The sequence below is a fragment of the Phocoena sinus genome, chromosome 19 (assembly GCF_008692025.1).
Source record: "Phocoena sinus isolate mPhoSin1 chromosome 19, mPhoSin1.pri, whole genome shotgun sequence".
NCBI classification, from domain to species: Eukaryota; Metazoa; Chordata; class Mammalia; order Artiodactyla; family Phocoenidae; genus Phocoena; species Phocoena sinus.
The window spans coordinates 41,442,653-41,462,082 of record NC_045781.1 but is presented as its reverse complement, the minus strand read 5'-3'; the positions used below and the strand labels follow the sequence as shown (position 1 = coordinate 41,462,082).

At 43.3% G+C, this 19,430-nt stretch overlaps 2 protein-coding genes across 5 annotated transcripts in view; both read right to left on the bottom strand.

The window, feature by feature from the left end:
* The window catches only part of TANGO6 (transport and golgi organization 6 homolog), a 182,939-nt gene extending 179,669 nt beyond the window's left edge, over nucleotides 1-3,270 (bottom strand). For both annotated transcript variants that reach the window (XM_032611851.1, XM_032611852.1), the window contains exon 1: nucleotides 3,162-3,270. In XM_032611851.1, coding sequence (XP_032467742.1) covers nucleotides 3,162-3,258 — 97 coding nt within the window. In that variant the 5' untranslated portion in view covers nucleotides 3,259-3,270. The remainder of the gene's footprint in view (nucleotides 1-3,161) is intronic.
* Nucleotides 3,271-6,761: 3,491 nt separating this feature from the next.
* The window catches only part of CDH1 (cadherin 1), a 107,434-nt gene continuing 94,765 nt past the window's right edge, over nucleotides 6,762-19,430 (bottom strand). For all 3 annotated transcript variants that reach the window (XM_032612456.1, XM_032612457.1, XM_032612458.1), the window contains 5 exons: nucleotides 16,160-16,384; nucleotides 15,447-15,677; nucleotides 12,341-12,471; nucleotides 10,455-10,598; nucleotides 6,762-8,552 (listed from right to left, as the gene is read on the bottom strand). In XM_032612456.1, coding sequence (XP_032468347.1) covers nucleotides 8,343-8,552; nucleotides 10,455-10,598; nucleotides 12,341-12,471; nucleotides 15,447-15,677; nucleotides 16,160-16,384 — 941 coding nt within the window. In that variant the 3' untranslated portion in view covers nucleotides 6,762-8,342. The remainder of the gene's footprint in view (nucleotides 8,553-10,454; nucleotides 10,599-12,340; nucleotides 12,472-15,446; nucleotides 15,678-16,159; nucleotides 16,385-19,430) is intronic.

The window sequence follows — 19,430 nt, the reverse complement described above, 5'->3', positions numbered from 1 at the left end:
CTTCCTGCTAAGTTATTTTATTTTGCAAAATACATTTTTCATTAAAAATGTCATTATGTTAACATGTAACAGGTTACTGTTCTATTTAATAAAGTTAAAAGGTTTCTCTTGAAGTCTTAATTTCTAATACAGTAAATATTGATACACATAACCCACATAAAAGCTCTTTTAAGTCCTCAACACTTTTTAAGAGTGTTAGAGTGCTCAAACCAAAAAGTTTGAGATCTGAGGCCTTAAAACAATGTTTTCCAAATTACAGTCATATAGCACTTCCACGATTTTTGTCATTTATCTGAGTACCAGCTGTACTATTAGCTTTACTTGTTTATTTCTTCAAATTAAATCAGTTTTTAAACTTAAATTAGTAATAGTTAATATAGTGTCCTAAGGGCTTTGTGTATTTAATTCAATCCTCACACCAATTCTGTGAGGTATGGAGTATTATATTATTATTCTTGTTTCCAGATGAGGAATCTAAGGTTAAGCTATTTGCCCCAGAGCATATTCAACTCTGGCAAGCTGGCTCCAGAACCCAAGCTCTTGATCACTACTCGATGCTTTTCAGCCTCAAAATATTTCTCTACATACTGCCTAAAACCATCCGTATCACACTTTGGGAAATGCTGCCCTCGTAAACAGTATTATTTATTCTTCCCAATCACCAATGTAAATGTCTATGCTTTGTGACATTTAAAAGCAGACTTCTTAATCTGTGCAGTGTTTTTTATTAAGTTCAAAGTACAAAGCAATATGGTGTGCAAAAATAAGGGTGATACAGTTCATTATTTACAAATCACCAAAATTTCCAGCCCCCCACCACCACGTAATTCAAATTTAACGACAGAGTTCAACAAATATATACTTAGTGTGGAAAGTTATTTTTTAGGAAAACTACTGGTGAGATGACCTCAAGCAAAACTTCACCAGAACTGAAAAACCCCTTTCAAATTCTGCTTAACACACTTCCTAATAATGGAGGTGAAGATGTTATTCTTATTTGCCCCATAATTGAGAACAGAAATGAAAGGCAGGGGAAGAGAAAACACTTAATGCTGTAGAACTTTTGATGGCTCAAAAGGGAAAGACTTGGTTTCTTCCCACCTGGACTGAAGTCTTCTTTCTCTTGTAGCCTTCCCCAGCCCCATCCCTGGATAACTCCTTCGCTATCCAATTGCTACCTGTACCATCCATTCACCAATAGTATTATCCTGCCATGTGGAATATCTTTGGTCTATATGTGGAGTACCATCTCCCCAAACAAACAAGATGCTTGAGAGCACAAGTTGTAAAATAATATTTCTATATCCAAAAGCACTGAGGATAGAATACTATATACAGTTGACTCTCAGTAAATATTACCTCAAAGGTAGTCAAAGGCAGATGAAAAGACGTTTAATCTACCTGGATATAATTTTAGCAAATACCTTAATCTTGTCTCAACATCCTCTGTCCACTGGGAACATGTGAATACTTATTATGCACAGGTATTTTTTAATTCCCTTAGCAGCTGATATAATAGCAGAAATATTCACACAATATATAATAGCCTGTCTGTGCAAAATAATATTTTACCAAGTTACTTAAATTATTCTTTTTCAAATAGGAATGCTTGAATTCTCCTAAGCTAAATAAGTACATGTATGGAACTCCACCACATACTCTTTGAGAGTTAAAGAGAGTCTTCCAAAAATGAAGTGTATATGCTTTGTGACAGATGATTACTTCCAGACTTTTTAACTTATTTATTCCTGTTCTCAGTCATGTTCTAGACAGTTTCAGTTGCTGGACAAGTAATCTCTCCATTAGCAAGTTAAAATTGTATTTTGCACAATTTTAATTGTATTTTAATTTTTCATTGGGGCAAAGTAGTATAGTTACCATACTGCAGATGAAGGTGTCTGAATTCAAACCCTAACTCTACCACTTAGACTGGCATTGTACAATTTCTAAAGTACCTGGGCCTTGGTTCCTTCATCTGTAAAATGGAATAGAAGTAATACCTATCTCATGGGATTGCTGCAAGAAAAAAAGATTCATACATAAACAGCACACTATAGGGAGTGATACTTAGCAGGCACTCAATTACTATTACTATTATTAATATTTTTTTTTTTTGCCTGCACCTCGCGGATTGTGCGATCTTAGTTCCCCCACCAGGAATTGAACCTGGGCCCTCTGCAGTGAGAGCACTGAGTCCTAACCACTGGACTGCCAAGAAATTCCCCATTAATAACTTCTCTTCACTTGCCGCAAGTATGATATAATGTTTCAGGAGTTTTCGCAGTTTGGGGGGCGGGGGGGGAATCTCAAAATCTGAAACATCACTTTCATGTACCTTATCTTGCTCACGCTACAAACCCCTTCCTCCAAATTATACGCTCTAATTTATAAGTAGGGCCCTATTTCTTGCGTATCTTTCTCAAAGCTCTAGATAACATCAGAGGCTCCATACTGAATAATCTGCCTTGGTCTGAGAAGGGGGTTCGGCAGACCTTGGTTCCAGGTTCGTGTTCTGCCTCTAATTTGACCATATGATCTTGGTCAGGTTAATCTCTTCGGTGAGCCGTGGGCGTCCTCAGCTGTAAAAGGAGAGTGCCAGGCTACACCACTCCCAAGGTCCCTTCTAATTCTAAATTGGGAAGATCTTATCAACTCACCAGGAAAAATTAAAAGTGACTGTAAATCCCTAAATCCTCGCCCCAAAACGCAGCTCAAACGTCACTGCTTCCTTTTTCTGGATTCCTTGGCACTTTGTACAAACCTCCAGCGTCCACATCTGACCCTGCGCCCCAAGAGGCTGGGCTCTCTCTGAGGCTTTGCCTGCAGTCCCCTTACAGGGCTGCAGCAGGGACGACTGAAATCACGCACCCGAGGTGCTTAACACAGCGCCTGGCCCAAGGTAAGCGCTCGAGATATTGTACTTGGTCAGTATCAGTATTCAACGGATCCCAGCCCTCCCTGAACCTCGGTTTCCTCAAGCGTAAAAGGAGGCTGGACAGACCCTGCCCAAAGCCCCCAGGTGCGGGGCTGGGCGGCCTCAGGGCCAGAGGGGTCCCGGGGAGGGCCTGAGGGGCGCAAGCCGCGGGAAGAAGAGCAGCCCTGGAAGACCGCTGGCCCTGAGAGTCCCGGGTGCAGCCAGGCGCCGAGATCCGTCCTCTCACCTCCCGGGCTCAGCAGCAGCTTCAACGCCTCCAAAATCCGCTCCAGACCACACGTTTCCAGAACCCCGCTGCCCGCTGTCTGCCGGAGGGCCGCCATGACTGGAGTGGGACGCGCCACATGCGACCTGCGCAGGCGCCTCGGCGGACCGGCGTCGCCGCCACGTTGAGCGTGGCCGAAGCTCTAGGGGCGGGGCCCGCGGCGTGGGGCGGGGTCGACTTGGTTGGGACTGCGACCTTCACGAAGAAATCTTTTCTCAGGCCACCTGTACTCGCAGGGGGCGGGGGAAGTAAACATAGCTAACACAACTTACCTACATGCACGATTTCAGACACTCAACATGTTTAACCTCTATATAAAGAAAAAGGATGAGAGAAGTAGTTTAATGATGACATAATATGAATTTCAGTATGAAAATATTTGAGTACCGGAACACTGAAGGTCATAGTGAAGCAATCAGTTGCTGCACCTTCTTATAATGAGGTTTGGGTATGTAAAACAATATTCAACCGTTGAATTTCTTGATTAGTGATACTTTAAAATAAGTACTAAACACATCCATTGTGAATAATAGCAAATAACAAATATTGTTATTGATATGATTTCTTAAATGGACTCAGTTCCCAATAAAAGCTCAAATTTTGCCCTATTTACAGGCATTCCTGGAAAATTCAATGTCTATTAAAATCGTGCCCCATCAAAATTGAGTTAATATGTAAAACAGAATGCGTTGGAGATTTATATCATCGAAACAGGTTTTCACCTACATGAATCCTGGTGGGACATTCAAAAGTCATGTTGTCTGAAAGGCATGCTGCAAATCCAGGACAATGCTTCTGAGAGCAAGACTTTAGCACTCCTACCTCTCCCTTCACTCAGTCAATAATTTCTCCTATCATTGTCACAAACAGCTCCAATACCCACTTCGTGAAACTGCTCCCAAGAGGCTGTCCTGCATTTCCTTGAGATCCCCTGAGCTAACCTGAGTTCATGACTGATGACTGCTCTTCAGCAGTTAGCTGCTAGAAGTCTTGGGAAATGGGCTGCGCTCCATATGCAAGACCATGCCACTGGGGGAGGAAATTGTTCATTTAACTCTTCTCAGTGAGTCAGGCCCCCTCCAGGTCACTCCCATTTCTCTGGGCTCCAGCCCTAGTCCATCAGCCATTTCCTACTCTCTAGAATGAGAAGATAACAGAACCATTTTCACTAGGCTATCTTAGGGAGTTAAAGTGATACTGCTCTCAAGTATTTAGCAATGTCTGCAACAGAGGAGATACTTAATAAATTTACCTGGATCTTCCTCCCCATCTCTTCCTCAAACAAAACCTGCCAAAATATCTATAAATTGGAGGAACATTTTTGAAGGGGAAATAAATAACCTACAAAATTTCCTAGCATTCTTTTCATTATATCCCACCCTAGGTTTTGTCAATAGACAGTTTTTCTTCAATAATGTGTAGACACAAGTTCATTTTGGGCAAAAAAAATTTTGAGGTCATTTCAAGGTGTTAAACATTTAGCAAAATGGGTATAGGGCATCGTGTGGGGAAGGCCCACCCCTAATATTTGTGGGGATTAGTGAAAAATACAAATGGAGGCCCTCATACCATGTCTAAATATTTCAAAGTATAAATCAAACCAGTAGACAATATTTTATTAAGATCTTTTCTATCCTCCTACCTTGAAAAATACACCAGGTTTGAACTGAGAATTCTCAGACTTCACCTCAGAGCTCCATACTGGACAAGGCTATAGGGGAAGAGCCAGCCGCCCACCTCTGGCCTGACCCCTTTTTATTCTCACTAGCGTCTCCATCCTCACAGAATTTTAGTTTGTAGGAATTGAATGCTGGTAGCCCCTTCCTCAGTTTGCTCTGGGCAGCTTCGTTAAAACACAGAAGTACAGCTGGGAGACGCCCTGGTAATATGCTATTAAACATCCATCACAACCAATACCCTCAAGAGCTACAGGGAGGGGGCGCTGCTTCTCTGCAATGAACCATATGGGGTTGTTCAAGATGCACAAAGAAGTCTGTATTGGTGTAAAACATGTTTAGTTGATTTGAAATTAGCCAAGGGACCCAACCTTGTCAGAAACTTTAGGGTCAGCAGCTGAACAAGCGATTTAAGCAGGCTGGGGGCTGTTTGCCTCAACCCAGACCTAACAAGCCTAACGCACCCAATAGTTATCAATGGCTGTTTTTATAGAAACAGAATTCCCATCAAAGACTCCAGCAATTGAAGGTTCTTATCTACTAAAGTCACATGTGATTACTGGAGTGGTTGCATTCCATTTTCCATAATTGACCCCCACGTTCTTTATGATATTGCATATACACATAATGGAATATTATTCAGCCATTTAAAAAATGAAGTTCTGGGCTTCCCTGGTGGTGCAGTGGTTGGGAATCCGCCTGCCAATGAAGGGGACACAGGTTCGAGCCCTGGTCTGGGAGGATCCCACATGCCACGGAGCAACTAAGCCCAGGCGCCACAGCTGCTGAGTCTGCGCTCTGGAGAGAAACCACCACAATGAGAAGCCTGCGCACTGCAACGAGGAGTAGCCCCCGCTCTCTGCAACTAGAGAAAGCACGCGCACAACAACGGAGACCCAACACATCCAAAAATTAATTAATTTTAAAAAAAATGAAGTCCTGATACATGCTGCAATATGGATGAACTTTGAAGACATTATGCTAGGTGAAATAAGCCAAATTTAAAAGGACAAATATTAAATGATTCCACTTACTTGTTTGGGATGATGAAAAAGTTCTGAAAATAGAGGTGATGGTTATACAACATTTTGAAGGTACTTAATACCATTGAATTGTACACTTAAAAGTGTTTAAAATGGGACTTCCCTGGTGACGCAGTGGTTGAGAGTCCGCCTGCCGATGCAGGGGACACGGGTTCGTGCCCCGGTCCGGGAAGATCCCACATGCCGCGTTGTGGAGCACAGGCTCCGGACGCGCAGGCTCACTGGCCACGGCTCACGGGCCCAGCCGCTGCGCGGCATGTGGGATCTTCCCAGACCAGGGCACGAACCCGTGTCCCCTGCATCGGCAGGCGGACTCTCAACCACTGCGCCACCAGGGAAGCCCGCACTGTTGATATTTTGCACCTGATAATTCTTTGTGGAGGGAGGCTATCCTGTGTGTTGCAGGATGTTTAGCAGCGTCCCTGACCTGGACTTGATGCTGCTAGCACCTCACCAGTCATGACAACCAAAAGTATCTCCAGAACTTGCCAGCATCCCCTGGGGGAGGGGGCCACAATCTTCCCCAGTGGAGAACCACTGCCCTGTACTAACTTTGCTGACCTACAATGTTATTTGAAGCCCTGATTCTTTCTATTCCTCGGCACAACCCACAGTAGCCTCCTGACAAGGAGATTTCATTGGTTTCACTACATGCCACATGGGGGGATATCCTTCAAATAAAGTGACCTTAGGTACGCAGTTTCCCCGCTATTCTGCCCCAACAGAATGACACAAAGTTCAGGGGAAGTCATTTTAATATGAAGCTTCTTTCTCCATGTTTTGAATAAGCTCACCTAACCATTTGTCTGTCTGGCCTGGAATTGTGTAATCAAATAAAACAAGTTTGACAATGGTGTAACAAAATTCTTTAATAAAATTTATAAAAATGAATATTTAAGAATAATTTTTTCCACCTTGAATTGTTTTCCTTTTCCCAAAGAAAATACAAAATTATCAGCACCCACACACATATACACTCAAAACTACAGTGACATTCTCTACACAGAACCACATTAGAGTTTAAATTGCTGAAAAATCAAGACAGTTCTAAGAAGTGGTTGCAGGGATGGGTTTTTCTTCCAAAAACAGCTGACAGATAGGGAAGCAATTTAGATAAAGTTCTGGTCTATGGTTGTCAAAGGTTTCTTAAAGGTTGCGTTTCAACTAAAAACGGATCCAAATTAAGGTTCTCCCTACCCTCACCTCCCTTTGCTAACACCCTTTCAAGGAGTGTTTTCTTCCTGCTCCTAAGAAAAAAAATTTTTGGATTTTTAAAACATTCTGAAGTTTTCATGCACAGTTGGAATTTCGGGCAAATGTGTCCAGACCAGCCAGCATTTTCTATAGATCAACAAAAGCAGGCACTGGGGATTCTGTGCTTTGGGTACAAACCACGGTACAAGGATCCTGGCAGGAAATGAGTGTTGAGATTCCTCTACTCTTTCAGAATTTTCAGGTCTGGAGGTAGAGCCACCGCAACAGTCTTCAGCCTCAGTTGGCTCAATTTCCAGGCTCAGTAATAATCTCCCCTGCCATTTCCATGGCCACGTTTCACATCTCCCCTCTGCTGTGATGAGCCAGCTTCTGTCTTTGGCTGCAGCACTTCAGGCACTATTCTGAGTCCCGGAATGTATCACTCTTTTGTTTTAGGGATAAATGAACATTAAAAGTTCAGTGGCACCTGAAAACTCACCACCTTTTCTGGTCCAGGCTCCATGTTTAGAACCAAAGCACCCCATAACGACATTCACATAACAAACATTCTTACTCAGGACAAGTAAACTGGATAGATGCCCATTTCAAGTTATGTAGTCAGGAGATAGAAAAGGAAAACCGTTAAAAGGTCTTAGGAGTACACAATACCCACTCAGCATATGGCCAGACTAAGACATAAGCCTCTTTCCCTAAAAGAGCCCAATAATTTCTGCATCAGAGAAATGTGATAGAATTCAGAGGCTGTAAGAATGGATATTAGAACATGGGACACCAGTGCAGTGACAGGAGGAATGAAAGCACACAAATTAATTTCTTTATATAAAATCTACAATAGGGAAATTGACCCCTCACCTTCCTTTGAAAAATGAGGCAAAGCCCTTACGGAAATCTGCCAGTTGCCAGCAGAACCTTCTGAGGCTGAAGCTACTCTTTTGAAATATTAAAATTTGGGGGTCTTTTGGACATCGTCATCATGTAAAGAGTGATGAAAGGGAAAAAAAGATTCATGGAATGAGTCAAAATCGCTCTAACACACAGATTAGATCTATAAAGTGGAAACCATAACTATCCTATCACTGATCACGGGTCTCTTCTCCAGAAACGCATCTCAAGTGAAGGAAGCTGGAAAACCATCAGGAATACTATTCCCCCATTTCCCATCACATGAGTGTAGGGACCCATCTGTCTCCCCATCGGTCTTGAGTCCCCTAGTCATCCTCGCCGCCTCCATACATGTCCGCCAGCTTCTTGAAGCGACTGCCCCATTCGTTCAGGTAGTCATAATCCTGGTCTTGGTCTGACTCCGAGGAATTCAGGGAGCTCAGACTAGCAGCTTCGGAGCCGCTTCCTTCATAATCAAACACCAGCAGAGAGTCATAGGGTGGGGCGGTGGGGTCACTATCAGCTGCCTTCAGGTTCTAAAGAAGGAAGACAATAGGATCTTTCATTGAGAGGAATCGCACACCTGTCATCTTAGGCAAGATGCCTTTTTTGGTGCGTAAAGCCAAGTGTTAACGGCACAACAATGAGACCATCCTGCAGAACGCCAGGAGCACTGAACACCAACAAGGTAAATGTAATACAAACTGGAACAGAAGATGGACATGATATATTGTTAATGAAAAGATAAAGTATGCAGAATGTTTTCCCCCTAAACGAAACTGGTAAATTATATGTAGGCAGGAGAGATGAGCACCAACCAATCAGGATGGACAGAGACTAAAAACAATGAGGACAGTCATGCCAGGCTACACAGCCTGCATTTCAGCCCGAGAAGATCTGAAAGGATGAATGCCAAACTGCTAAATTAACTTTGATGATTATGGTCAGGGGAACTGAGGGAGGACTTGCACATTTTTTCTTTATATACATTTTCATAATTTATATTTTTTAAATAGCAAACATTTTATTTTTGTAATTAAGAAATAGCTATAATCAGATATGATGATACACAAATGAATGTGAATGGAGGAAAATACCTGAATCCAGATGTATCTAAAAGGGATGGTTTAAAGTGGCCCTTCCTGTTCTCAGTTTTCTCTAAGATCCAGTGCCTAGAATGGATCTGGCTTGATCACTTCCAACACTGCCATGCTTTATGGAGTCCTTGGTGACAACAACTCCTCAGGGAAGCTAAAGCAAAACCTGCCCTACACCGTGAAGACTTGCTGAAGGCCACTGGACCATCAGACAAGCCCTGAAAGTCATTCCAGCAACTGAGCAAGTAATCAGGTAACATAGTTTAAGGAAGTAGATCCCACTGGACTATTATTATCTTACTTGGTTCTTTGCTTAACCCCACCAGTTCTTCCTCATCTTACCCTAAGCTAATTAACTTAATGCCTATTTCCCATCCTCCCTTGCATATAGGGACAATCCTGTGACAGTCCTGGCCAATAACATGTAGGATGAACTTCCTTCTTGCCTAACAGTTTGCTAGAAGAAAGTTTTTGCCCACTGCTCTGCCCTTCCTACTTCTTGACAGGAAAACAGGCTCAAGGCCTGGAAGTGTGGCAGCCATCCTGTGATCATAAAGCAACAAGCATGAGAACAAGGATGTGCTGAGATCATACAGCAGAAAGGTAGAAAAGGGTGATGCACCAGCCTAGACTGCTTACCCTAGTCTTCTATTTGCATGAGGTAACTCTACTCATATCTATTTAAGCTTCTGGTATTTATAGTTGAACGCATTTCTGATATATACAATATGGAAACTATTTTTCTGGCCCTCAGGTAGCCTTGTGATACACATTTAACATTACGTCCCAATGTAATGCAGGGAAAGAGAGACCCATTAGTGAAACAAAACTGAATCTACTTTGAATCTCTTTAGTTTCATTTCTTATTCTATTAAATCTTTTCAAGCAATCTTGGTTTTGCTGTATGAACTTTGCAAATTCCCTAAGATTAATTCAAAGTGCTATTAGCTCTGAAATTTAGATGAGACACAAATAAAAAAACAAATAGGGCTCAGGGAGGGCTTCCCTGGTGGCGCAGTGGTTGGGAGTCCGCCTGCCGATGCAGGGGACACGGGTTCGTGCCCCGGTCCGGGAAGATCCCACGTGCCGCGCAGCGGCTGGGCCCATGAACCATGGCCGCTGACCCTGCGCGTCCGGAGCCTATGCTCCGCAACGGGAGAGGTCACAACAGTGAGAGGCCCGCGTACCGAAAAAAACAAAAACAAAAACAAATAGGGCTCAGGGATGAAAACATGGTAAAGGAAAGACTCTAAAGAATTTTTCTCACTTTTGACACAACAGCTCCTTTCCAAGTTTAGAGATGAGTTTGTTGTGTCTTGGCTTTTGACTCTGCTTACTTACTTCATCAATAAAGTTTCCAATTTCATCAGGATTGGCAGGTCGGGGTCGATACTGGGGCACACTCAGGAGGGTTGGCGCCACATCATTGCGAGTCACTTCAGGCCGAGCATCCAGGCCCCTGTGTAGCTGGCTCAGGTCATACTCCTTTAGAGAAAAAGGTAAAAGCATAGCAAAGAGTAAAATAGAAACAGTCATAAACACAGGGTCATATTTGGTTTACAGATTATGGTACTGGCTAAGGCCGTAACAGTCAGCTGTATGATATCTACAAGCATGTGCCAATGTAACCTGAAATGGCAGTTGGTTTTTTTTTTTTCTTTTCTGAAATGGTAGTTTTCAACCTAAGAGTCTCCAAATAGCACCGGAAGGAAATACAGTATAAAAGCCTTGTGAGGAACATTTGTGGGTATAGGTGTAGACTGTTTTACCTTATTAACTTTTCATAGGGTATGATTATTAGATTATTATTCAAAAAATATTCACTCCTTTCCCACCCTATCCTCTGTGAAAAGAATAGAAATCCATTAATGTAGGGCTATGCCATTTGACTTGCTTTGATCAATGGGACATCAATACATGTGACACAGGCAAAGGCCTTAACTCTACTTTGGTCTTACCTGCTGGGACAAAGAAGATAGGAATTATATGGAACATTCCTGGACACAACTCACAGCACATAGCCATCCAGCCAAATGCAGCCTATATCAGCCTAGGCCGGACCAACCCACACATTCTTCTGAGCCTAGATGCCATAGACTGTTTGTGTGCCTCCTGAATTCACAAGTTGAAACAATGTGATGGTATTTGGAGGTAGGACGTTTGGCAGGTGATTAGGTTGTGACAGTGTATGGAGCCCTCAGGAATGGGATTAGTGCCCTTATAAAAGACACCCAGAGCTCCCTTGCCCATTCCACCACATGAGGACACAGTGAGACAAGGGCCATCTATGAACCATAAGAAGAGGGCCCTCACTAGGCACTGAATCTGCCAGCACCTTGACCTTGCACTTCCCAGCTTCCAAAACTGTGAGAAATAAATTTCTGTTGTTTATAAGCACCCAGTCTATGGTATTTTGTTACAGCAGCCCGAATAGAGTAAGACACTAGCTGAGACCAGCAACTGTCCCAGCTAACCCACAAACGCATGAGAAAAACATGCTTATTGACGTGTGCCACTGACATTCTGGGATTGCCTGTTATACAGCATTATTGTGGTAATACCTCAATAATACAGGGTAAGGCAAGTTAAGACCATCTCCAAAATCAAGAGAAATAAAGAAGGCCTGAAGAATTAACATCTACAAAAAGCAAAAAACTGTTTGGCACAGCTACAAACTCAAAGGAAACAAAATATTAAAACAGATCGGTCCTTGTGTTCCGCAAGAGAAGCCACCACAATGAGAAGCCCGTGCACCGCAACGAAGAATAGCCCCGGCTCGCCACAACTAGAGAAAGCCTGCACAAAAACAACGAAGACCCAACGCAGCCAAAAATAAATAAATTTATAAAAACAACAACAAAAAACAGATCAGTTGCTCTATGTCAAAGATAATTTGAATAAAGTTCATGTCCTGGAAATAGCACTGAGGAGAGTAGGCTCTGGAGTCAGACCACCTGGTTTTACTGCTTCCTAGCTCTGTGACTTTGGGCAAATTGCTTAACTGCTCTGTGCCTCTGTTCATTCATCTGAACAATAAATAAATGTTAGCAATGCTGTATTGATGATGATGATGGTTAATGACATCTATTTTCTTGTGTAGGTGAAAGGTCTTTAAAAAAATAGGCAAAGTGACAGAGCTGTTTCAGATGTCTGTCTTCCCCTAATCATTGCTTCCTCCAAATAAAGAGATTGCCATTAAGCTTTCTCCCATGGTTTTAAACACCCACCTGGTCTTCTTCACCACCTCCTTCTTCATCATAGTAATAAATGTTGTCCCGGGTGTCGTCTTCTGGGGGCAGTAAGGGCTCTTTGACTACCCTTCTCCTCCGAATAAGTAGCAGAAGCAGCAGAATCAGGACTGGAGTGGGGAAGAGAGAGATAAGAGCCACAGGTCAAGAAAGCCATAAGCAGCAGCTGGCACAGAGCACCACTGCCTTGCAGACCAGACAGATGGCTATAAGACAACTCACATGTCTTCATATCCCTGAGGTTAATATATGCAGCACTACACAGTGGACAATTACATGAGAACTCAATTGTGGTCTTTAACTGGACCTTAAACCAATCAGTCATTTCCCAAAATCTGGAGCAAAGTACTCCAGGCAGCAGAAATGGTCCAGGCAAAGACTCCAAGCAGATTGGTGTGGTTAAGGAAAGACAGGGTCAGCGTGGCTGTAGCAGGATCATCAGGGGAGAAAGAAGGGGACAGGGGGTCAGAGGGGCAGCAAGGACATGCGGACCTCTGGAGGGACTTTGGCTTTGATTCAGAGTGAGTTGAAGCCATTGAAGGTTTGTGAGCAGGGCTGGGTCAGCCTAAATGTGACTAATACATGCATATTATTCTTATTCAGTTACAGGGGAGGGGAGTGGGGCACAGACTGTAAAGTCGCCTGGTACACCATGAAAAAACACCAAAAAATTTTAAAATTAAAAATAAACAGCAAAAAAAAAAGCACTTGGTATATTCCTTATCTTCTCTTAGGATAAATCATGTAAGCGAGCTTTAAAATCTATTTTCAAGGTTTTCATCTGATCTTGGGGGCTATGTCTAGGCTATATACGATTAATATTTAATTTTTTAAAACATTAAATAATTTATTGTGAATGGGAAAAAAATATGATTCAGTGTGTTTTCTAACTTATAGGTCCTTATACCCAAGTACGTAGTAAAGCACCACTGCACTGAGACAGGAGGTGGCATACACTTGCAAGTATCCAACCTACCTGTTTCTGAAATCAGAAAGATTCCAAGGTCTTATCCAGATAAACAATATAACCCCCTGGACCATGACTGAAGAACAGAAATACTGAGTGAGTTCTTGCTAGGTGGGCCAGGCCTGCCTTGGCCCTGAAGACACAGCACTGAAAACAATGGAAGCTGCAAACAGCCCCCCATCCCTGTGGAGGTTAGAGCTGAAGAGCGAGAGGAGGGCTATCGTTTCCAAAAGGATGCCTCTTATCAGACATTACTTAAATGTTATGTAAGGGAAAGTAACCAAAACATGGCATACTGTTATCATTTCAGGAAGTACCACCCAACTTAGCTATCCTGAAACCCCCCAATCCCCGGTGTCAGAGACAAATGCTGCACAAAGTAAGTAACCAAATATTGGCTGACTACACAAAAACCTTCATATCCTCTTGTCTCTCTAGAACATTCTTTAGATGCTTAATTTCGATGTCTGCCCATAAGGAACAAGACGTTGGAAATCTGCACACTGGCATTGCTTCTGCTGTAAATGTTGCACATTTGAACATTCCAAAATGTTGTTCTCGGCCCCTATGTCTAATGAAATACACCCATAGCAAAGTTAGATAAAGCTACTATAAAAAAAGTCAATATTTTAAGTATAACTGCGTGGTGGCAATAAAGCCACGTGAATTCTGGAGGAAGAAAGGTCCGGAAAGTTCACTGAATTTTAAACAACTCAATTTTGAGAGGATGCAGCAGAGGGCAGGAGCTAAGGGGACACACTGCAAACATTTCCCGAAGGCCAACAGGTAATCCCTTCTTCAATCTGTCGAAGCAGCAGGATCAGTAACACTGCTGAATCTAAACTGAAAGCCCCCAGGTGGTCCCATTGCTCCCCTCTAAGGACTTTCTTCTACCCCAGCAAGGTCGGCCTCTCTGCCCTACACAGTCCGTCAAGCCTTCCTCTCTCTGTGTCTTTGCTAGTGTGGGAACCACCACAAATGGCCCTCTGTCTATGAGGATTCCCCCAGTCCCTGTGGTCCAACTATCCTGTCTTCCACCAAACCTTTCTCAAGACTCAATTAACAGCCTCCTCTTCTGACTGCAAGGACCTTCATGACCTGAACCACGTGTCATAGCTCCTAATGATAAAAAAAGCAACAACAACACTATCTTTGAGGTTTTCTGACTTGCCCGTCACTAGCTTTTAGAAACCATAACAGCACCTGTGTCAACCCTAGGGCTCAGTCTACAGGTAAGCTCAGGTAATATAGGTTTTAAGGACTGTGTCAGAAACTGCCAAATTTTCCCTGGTAACCTTTTTTCCCTTCATCCTTTGAGTCACTGATACTCACCGTGCACCCCACACTCCACCCCTACTCTTGGCACCATCCTTTGAGTCACTGATACTCACCGTGCACCCCACACTCCACCCCTACTCTTGGCACCAAGTTGTTTTTTTGTTTTTGTTTTTTTTGCGGTACACGGGCCTCTCACTGTTGTGACCTCTCCCGTTGCGGAGCACAGGCTCCGGACGCGCAGGCTGAGCGGCCATGGCTAACGGGCCCCGCCGCTCCGCGGCATGTGGGATCTTCCTGGACCGGGACACGAACCCGCGTCCCCTGCATCGGCAGGCGGACTCTCAACCACTGCGCCACCAGGGAAGCCTGGCACCAAGTTTTAATTGGACACATGGTCACCCGGTTAGAGTGGGAGGTTCCAGGTGTGGCTGTGTTTGGGCCGGTGGGATGTGAGTGAAGGTGACATGCTCAGTTTCCAGATACGTGCCTTCCACTTCCTCTACACCCTCCTCCAGGGTGGGATGTGGAGAAGGTGGTGGTGACCAGGCCTTGCTGCTCCAAGCATGGTCCAAAGACCTGCAACATCAGCATCACCTCAGAGCTGGTTAGAAATGCAGAGGCTGAGGCCCCACCCCAGACCTACTGGATCAGCATTCTCATATACGGGTGGTTTGTGTACACTCAAGCTGGAGAAACACTGCCCTTAGAGGTTGAAAGAACAAAACAGAAGGACTGGGCAGCCTTCCAGTCTTGGACCACTTACCCCTGAAATGCTCAGTAAGAGAAAAACCTCCCCCATGTCAGAAGGTAAAGGCTGAAACACTCGCCAGCTGCACTTACTCAGAAAAGCAAGAATGCCTCCAAGAATCCCCAGAATGGCGGGAACTTCCAATCCTGCTCCAGCTTGAGGCCCGGCCTTCTGACAGTTGCTGACAACTCCTTCACAGTCACACACGTGCACATCTAAGGTGGTCACTTGGTCTTTGTTCTGGTTGTCTATGAGCTTGAGATTGATTTTGTAGTCACCCAACTCTAGGGTTTTCTTTGGCTTGAAAAGCAGTGATTCATGTTCTGGAGGAATCAACAAAAATGAGGGGATCAGGAGAGATAAAAAGTTCATTCTAGATTAAAATTATTAGGGAACTAGGGACATTCCAAAGCTGAATGAAGACAACAGCTGCTTGGGTTGTAGATTATTGGGCAGTATGTCACCGACTCAGATACCAGAAACGCAAAGGGATCTTTGGTTCAATGCCACAAATGTAGAAGGGACAAGGAAACAAGCCTTAAAAGGAGTGACAAGTGGGGAATTCCCTGGCGGTCCAGTGGTTAGGATTCCGAGCTTCCACTGCTGGGGGCCCAGGTTCGATCTCTGGTCGGGGAACTAAAATCCCACAAGACGTGTGGTGCAGCCAAAACAAAACAAAAACAAAAACAAACAACAAAATAAAGGGGGTGACAAGTGGATATTGAGGAGGGAAATTCAGAAGCGGGAGGTGGGAGGGAAGCACGGGGTCAGAGCAAAGTTTCCAAAATAAGACTCAAGTGCCCACCTTGGTCATTGTACTCAATGGTCCAGTTGACACTTGCCCCATGTGTTAGTTCTGCTGTGAAGGGAGAAGTGTTGGGGGGAAGATCAGGATCAATGATGTTGATGATGAGAGGCTGTGGATCCCTCTGGCAGAAGTCCATTATCCGAGGCTCTGGTATGGGGCCATTGTCATTCACATCATCGAGGAATAGAAGCAGCGTTCCTGTTCCAGTAGCAGGTGGAGAACCTAAGAAAATACACAGGAAATGTCATAGCTCAGGACCACTGATGAATCCCTAGTGCCTCCCATCAGACTGAATCCAACTCTTCTGGCTCTTCGGAGCTCCCTCACCAGGCCCCACCCTGCCCACAAAGCCACCCATCCTGCAGGTTCCAGGCCATCCTCATTCCTGGCTGGGCAGACCTCTGACATGCCTATTCCCTACTTTGATAAGAATTATTCAAGTTATTCCTCACACCAAGGACTCCCTCCATCTTCACACATAACTTTATTCATCCATTAAATTTTAACATCTCTATGCCAGGGGAGGTGGGGGAGAGAAGGAATGGGAGTTTGGGATTAGCGGATGCAAACTATTATATAGAGGATGGATAAACAACAAGGTCCTACTGTATAGCACAGGGAACTATATATATATATATATATATATATATATATATAGCTGAGTCACTTTGCTGTACATAAGAAATTAACACAACATTGTAAATCAACTATACTTCAATAAAATTTTTTTAAAAACACAACTTTTTTAAACCACTCTAAGAAGTCCTCCTCACCCCCTACTAGTTCTCCTTCTCTGAACTTCTAAGGCTCTAAGATCGTTATCAAAGTATTGAGCCTTTTACAATTGCCCCAAGTTGCTTTTCAGATTAGATTCAGAGATTTATACACACTTCTGTTTGTATTTCTTTTACATCCTGACATAGCACTTGATAATAGAAAAAGTAGACCCTCAAAGAATCATCATCATCAATATTAGCATATCGCAGGGAAAAAAACCCCAGAGGAATGTATCTCAAATCCATAAATATTTATACCTGGGTGGCTATAGTGATTATTTTTTCTTTTTACCTCTGAAAATTGTGGTTAAAAGAAATAGCATAAAACTTACCATTTTAACCATTTTTAAAGTGTACAGTTCAGTCGTGTTAGTATAATCACATTGTGGTGAAACAGCTCTCCATAATTTTATCTTACAAAACTGAAATTCTGTACCCATTAAACAATTCCCTACTTCCCCCTCCAGTTCCTGGTAACCACCATTCTACTTTGTTTCTATGAATTTGACCACATTAGTACCTCATCTAAGTGGAAACCCACAGTATTAGTCATTTTGTGACCGGTTTATTTCACTATGCACAATGTCCTCAAGGTTCATCCACATTGTAACACATGACAGGATTTCCTTCTTTTTTAAGGCTGAATAATATTCCATTGTGTATGTGTATACCATATTTTGTTTATCTATTCACCCATGGATGGATCTTTTTACCTTATCATTTGAATTTTCTTGTTTTAACAATGAGCAAGTATAATTTAAAATTCTTTTTTAGGGCTTCCCTGGTGGCGCAGTGGTTGAGAGTCCGCCTGCCGATGCAGGGGACAAGGGTTCATGCCCCGGTTTGGGAAGATCCCACATGCCGCGGAGCGGCTGCGCCCGTGAGCCATGGCCACTGGGCCTGCGTGTCCGGAGCCTGTTGCTCTGCAACGGGAGAGGCCACAACAGCGGGAGGCCTGCGTACCGCAAAAAAAAAAAAAAAAAAAAAAAAAATTCTTTTTAAAAAAAATTGATTTATTTTATTTATTTTTGGCTGCATTGGGTCTTCGTTGCTGTGTGGGCTTTCTCTAGTTGTGGCGAGCAGGGGCTACTCTTCATTGTGGTGTGCAGGCTTCTCATTGTGGTGGCTTCTCTTGTGGCGGAGCACGGGCTCTAGGCACATGGGCTTCAGTAGTTGTGGTGTGCGGGCTTCAGTAGTTGTGGCTCACAGGCTTAGTTGCTCAGCAGCATGTGGGATCTTCCCGGAGCAGGGCTTGAACCTGTGTCTCCCGCATTGGCAGGCAGATTCTTAACCACTGCCCCTAAAATTCTTTTTAATTAAAGAAAACTTTAAAAAATGTTTTTTAATAATATAATAGATTTTCTGAAGAAACTTCGTTCTCCTCTTAGACCTACATCAAAAGTATTGAGTCATGCACAAAGTAACACTTGAAGGAATATATTCAAAAGTACCATAATTTAGCCATTAGTATTAGGTCAGGGGTCAGCAAACTAAGGTCTTCCACCCAAATTAGGAACACAGCTATGCTCATCCCTTTTCAAACTGTGTATGGCTGCTTCTAGGCTATGATGGCAATAGAGATTGTACAGTCTACAGAGGCTAAAATATTTATTCCCTGGAACTTTATAGGAACCTTGTCAATTCTTGGTTACCTCCAGGCCAGGCTAGGGAACTCCCGTTCAGCCAGAGACAGCTGGCCAGCATAGCACTGCTGCCTAAGCAATGGGTTAGCTTCCCCTTTATGCAAAACATTTCTGCAAATGGAGCCCCATCATGGCTCTCTGCTTTTAACCTGCTGCCTCCCAAATGACAGCTCCAGGAGCAGGAATGACTAGGCCAGGGTTACCCTTCCACAGCATGCTCAGAATGTGATGAAGGCTACACCACTCATTAGCCACCCATCCAGCCCCACCATGGGCTTACTCGCCTTGCCCTTTGCTTTCCGGACTGCCAAATCTGGAATTACTACCTCGGGAGGTTGAGGAGGGAGAGGGGAACAGATTTAATCACAGGAACTAGCAGGTCTCTTTAACAGTAACTCCGCTTCTGAATATCTATCCGTGGGAAACACTTGCCCACAGAGGCATGTACAACGATGTCTACCTATCACTCACAAAAATAATGGAGAACTGGAAATAATCCCGGTGTTTTTTAATGTGTGAATGGTTAAATTATGCAATATGCAGAAAACATCATTTAATTGAAAAGAGGTAGATCTATAATGTGCCAAGATAGATCTCTGTGTCTTCCAGACATATGTTCAAGGAAAAAAAATTAAACATGCATAAGACAATGGTTTTTATAATAAAAACAAAAATAGGCTATAAACCAGATAGTGGCTTTATAATAAACCATATTTCTATATGTTTATAAATGTATTCGAATACACAGAAACAGTCTGGAAGGAGCCACACTTGACTAATAATGATGATGATGATAAAGATAATAACAGTCCTTACAGAGCACAGACTAGGTAGCAGGCACTCTTCCAA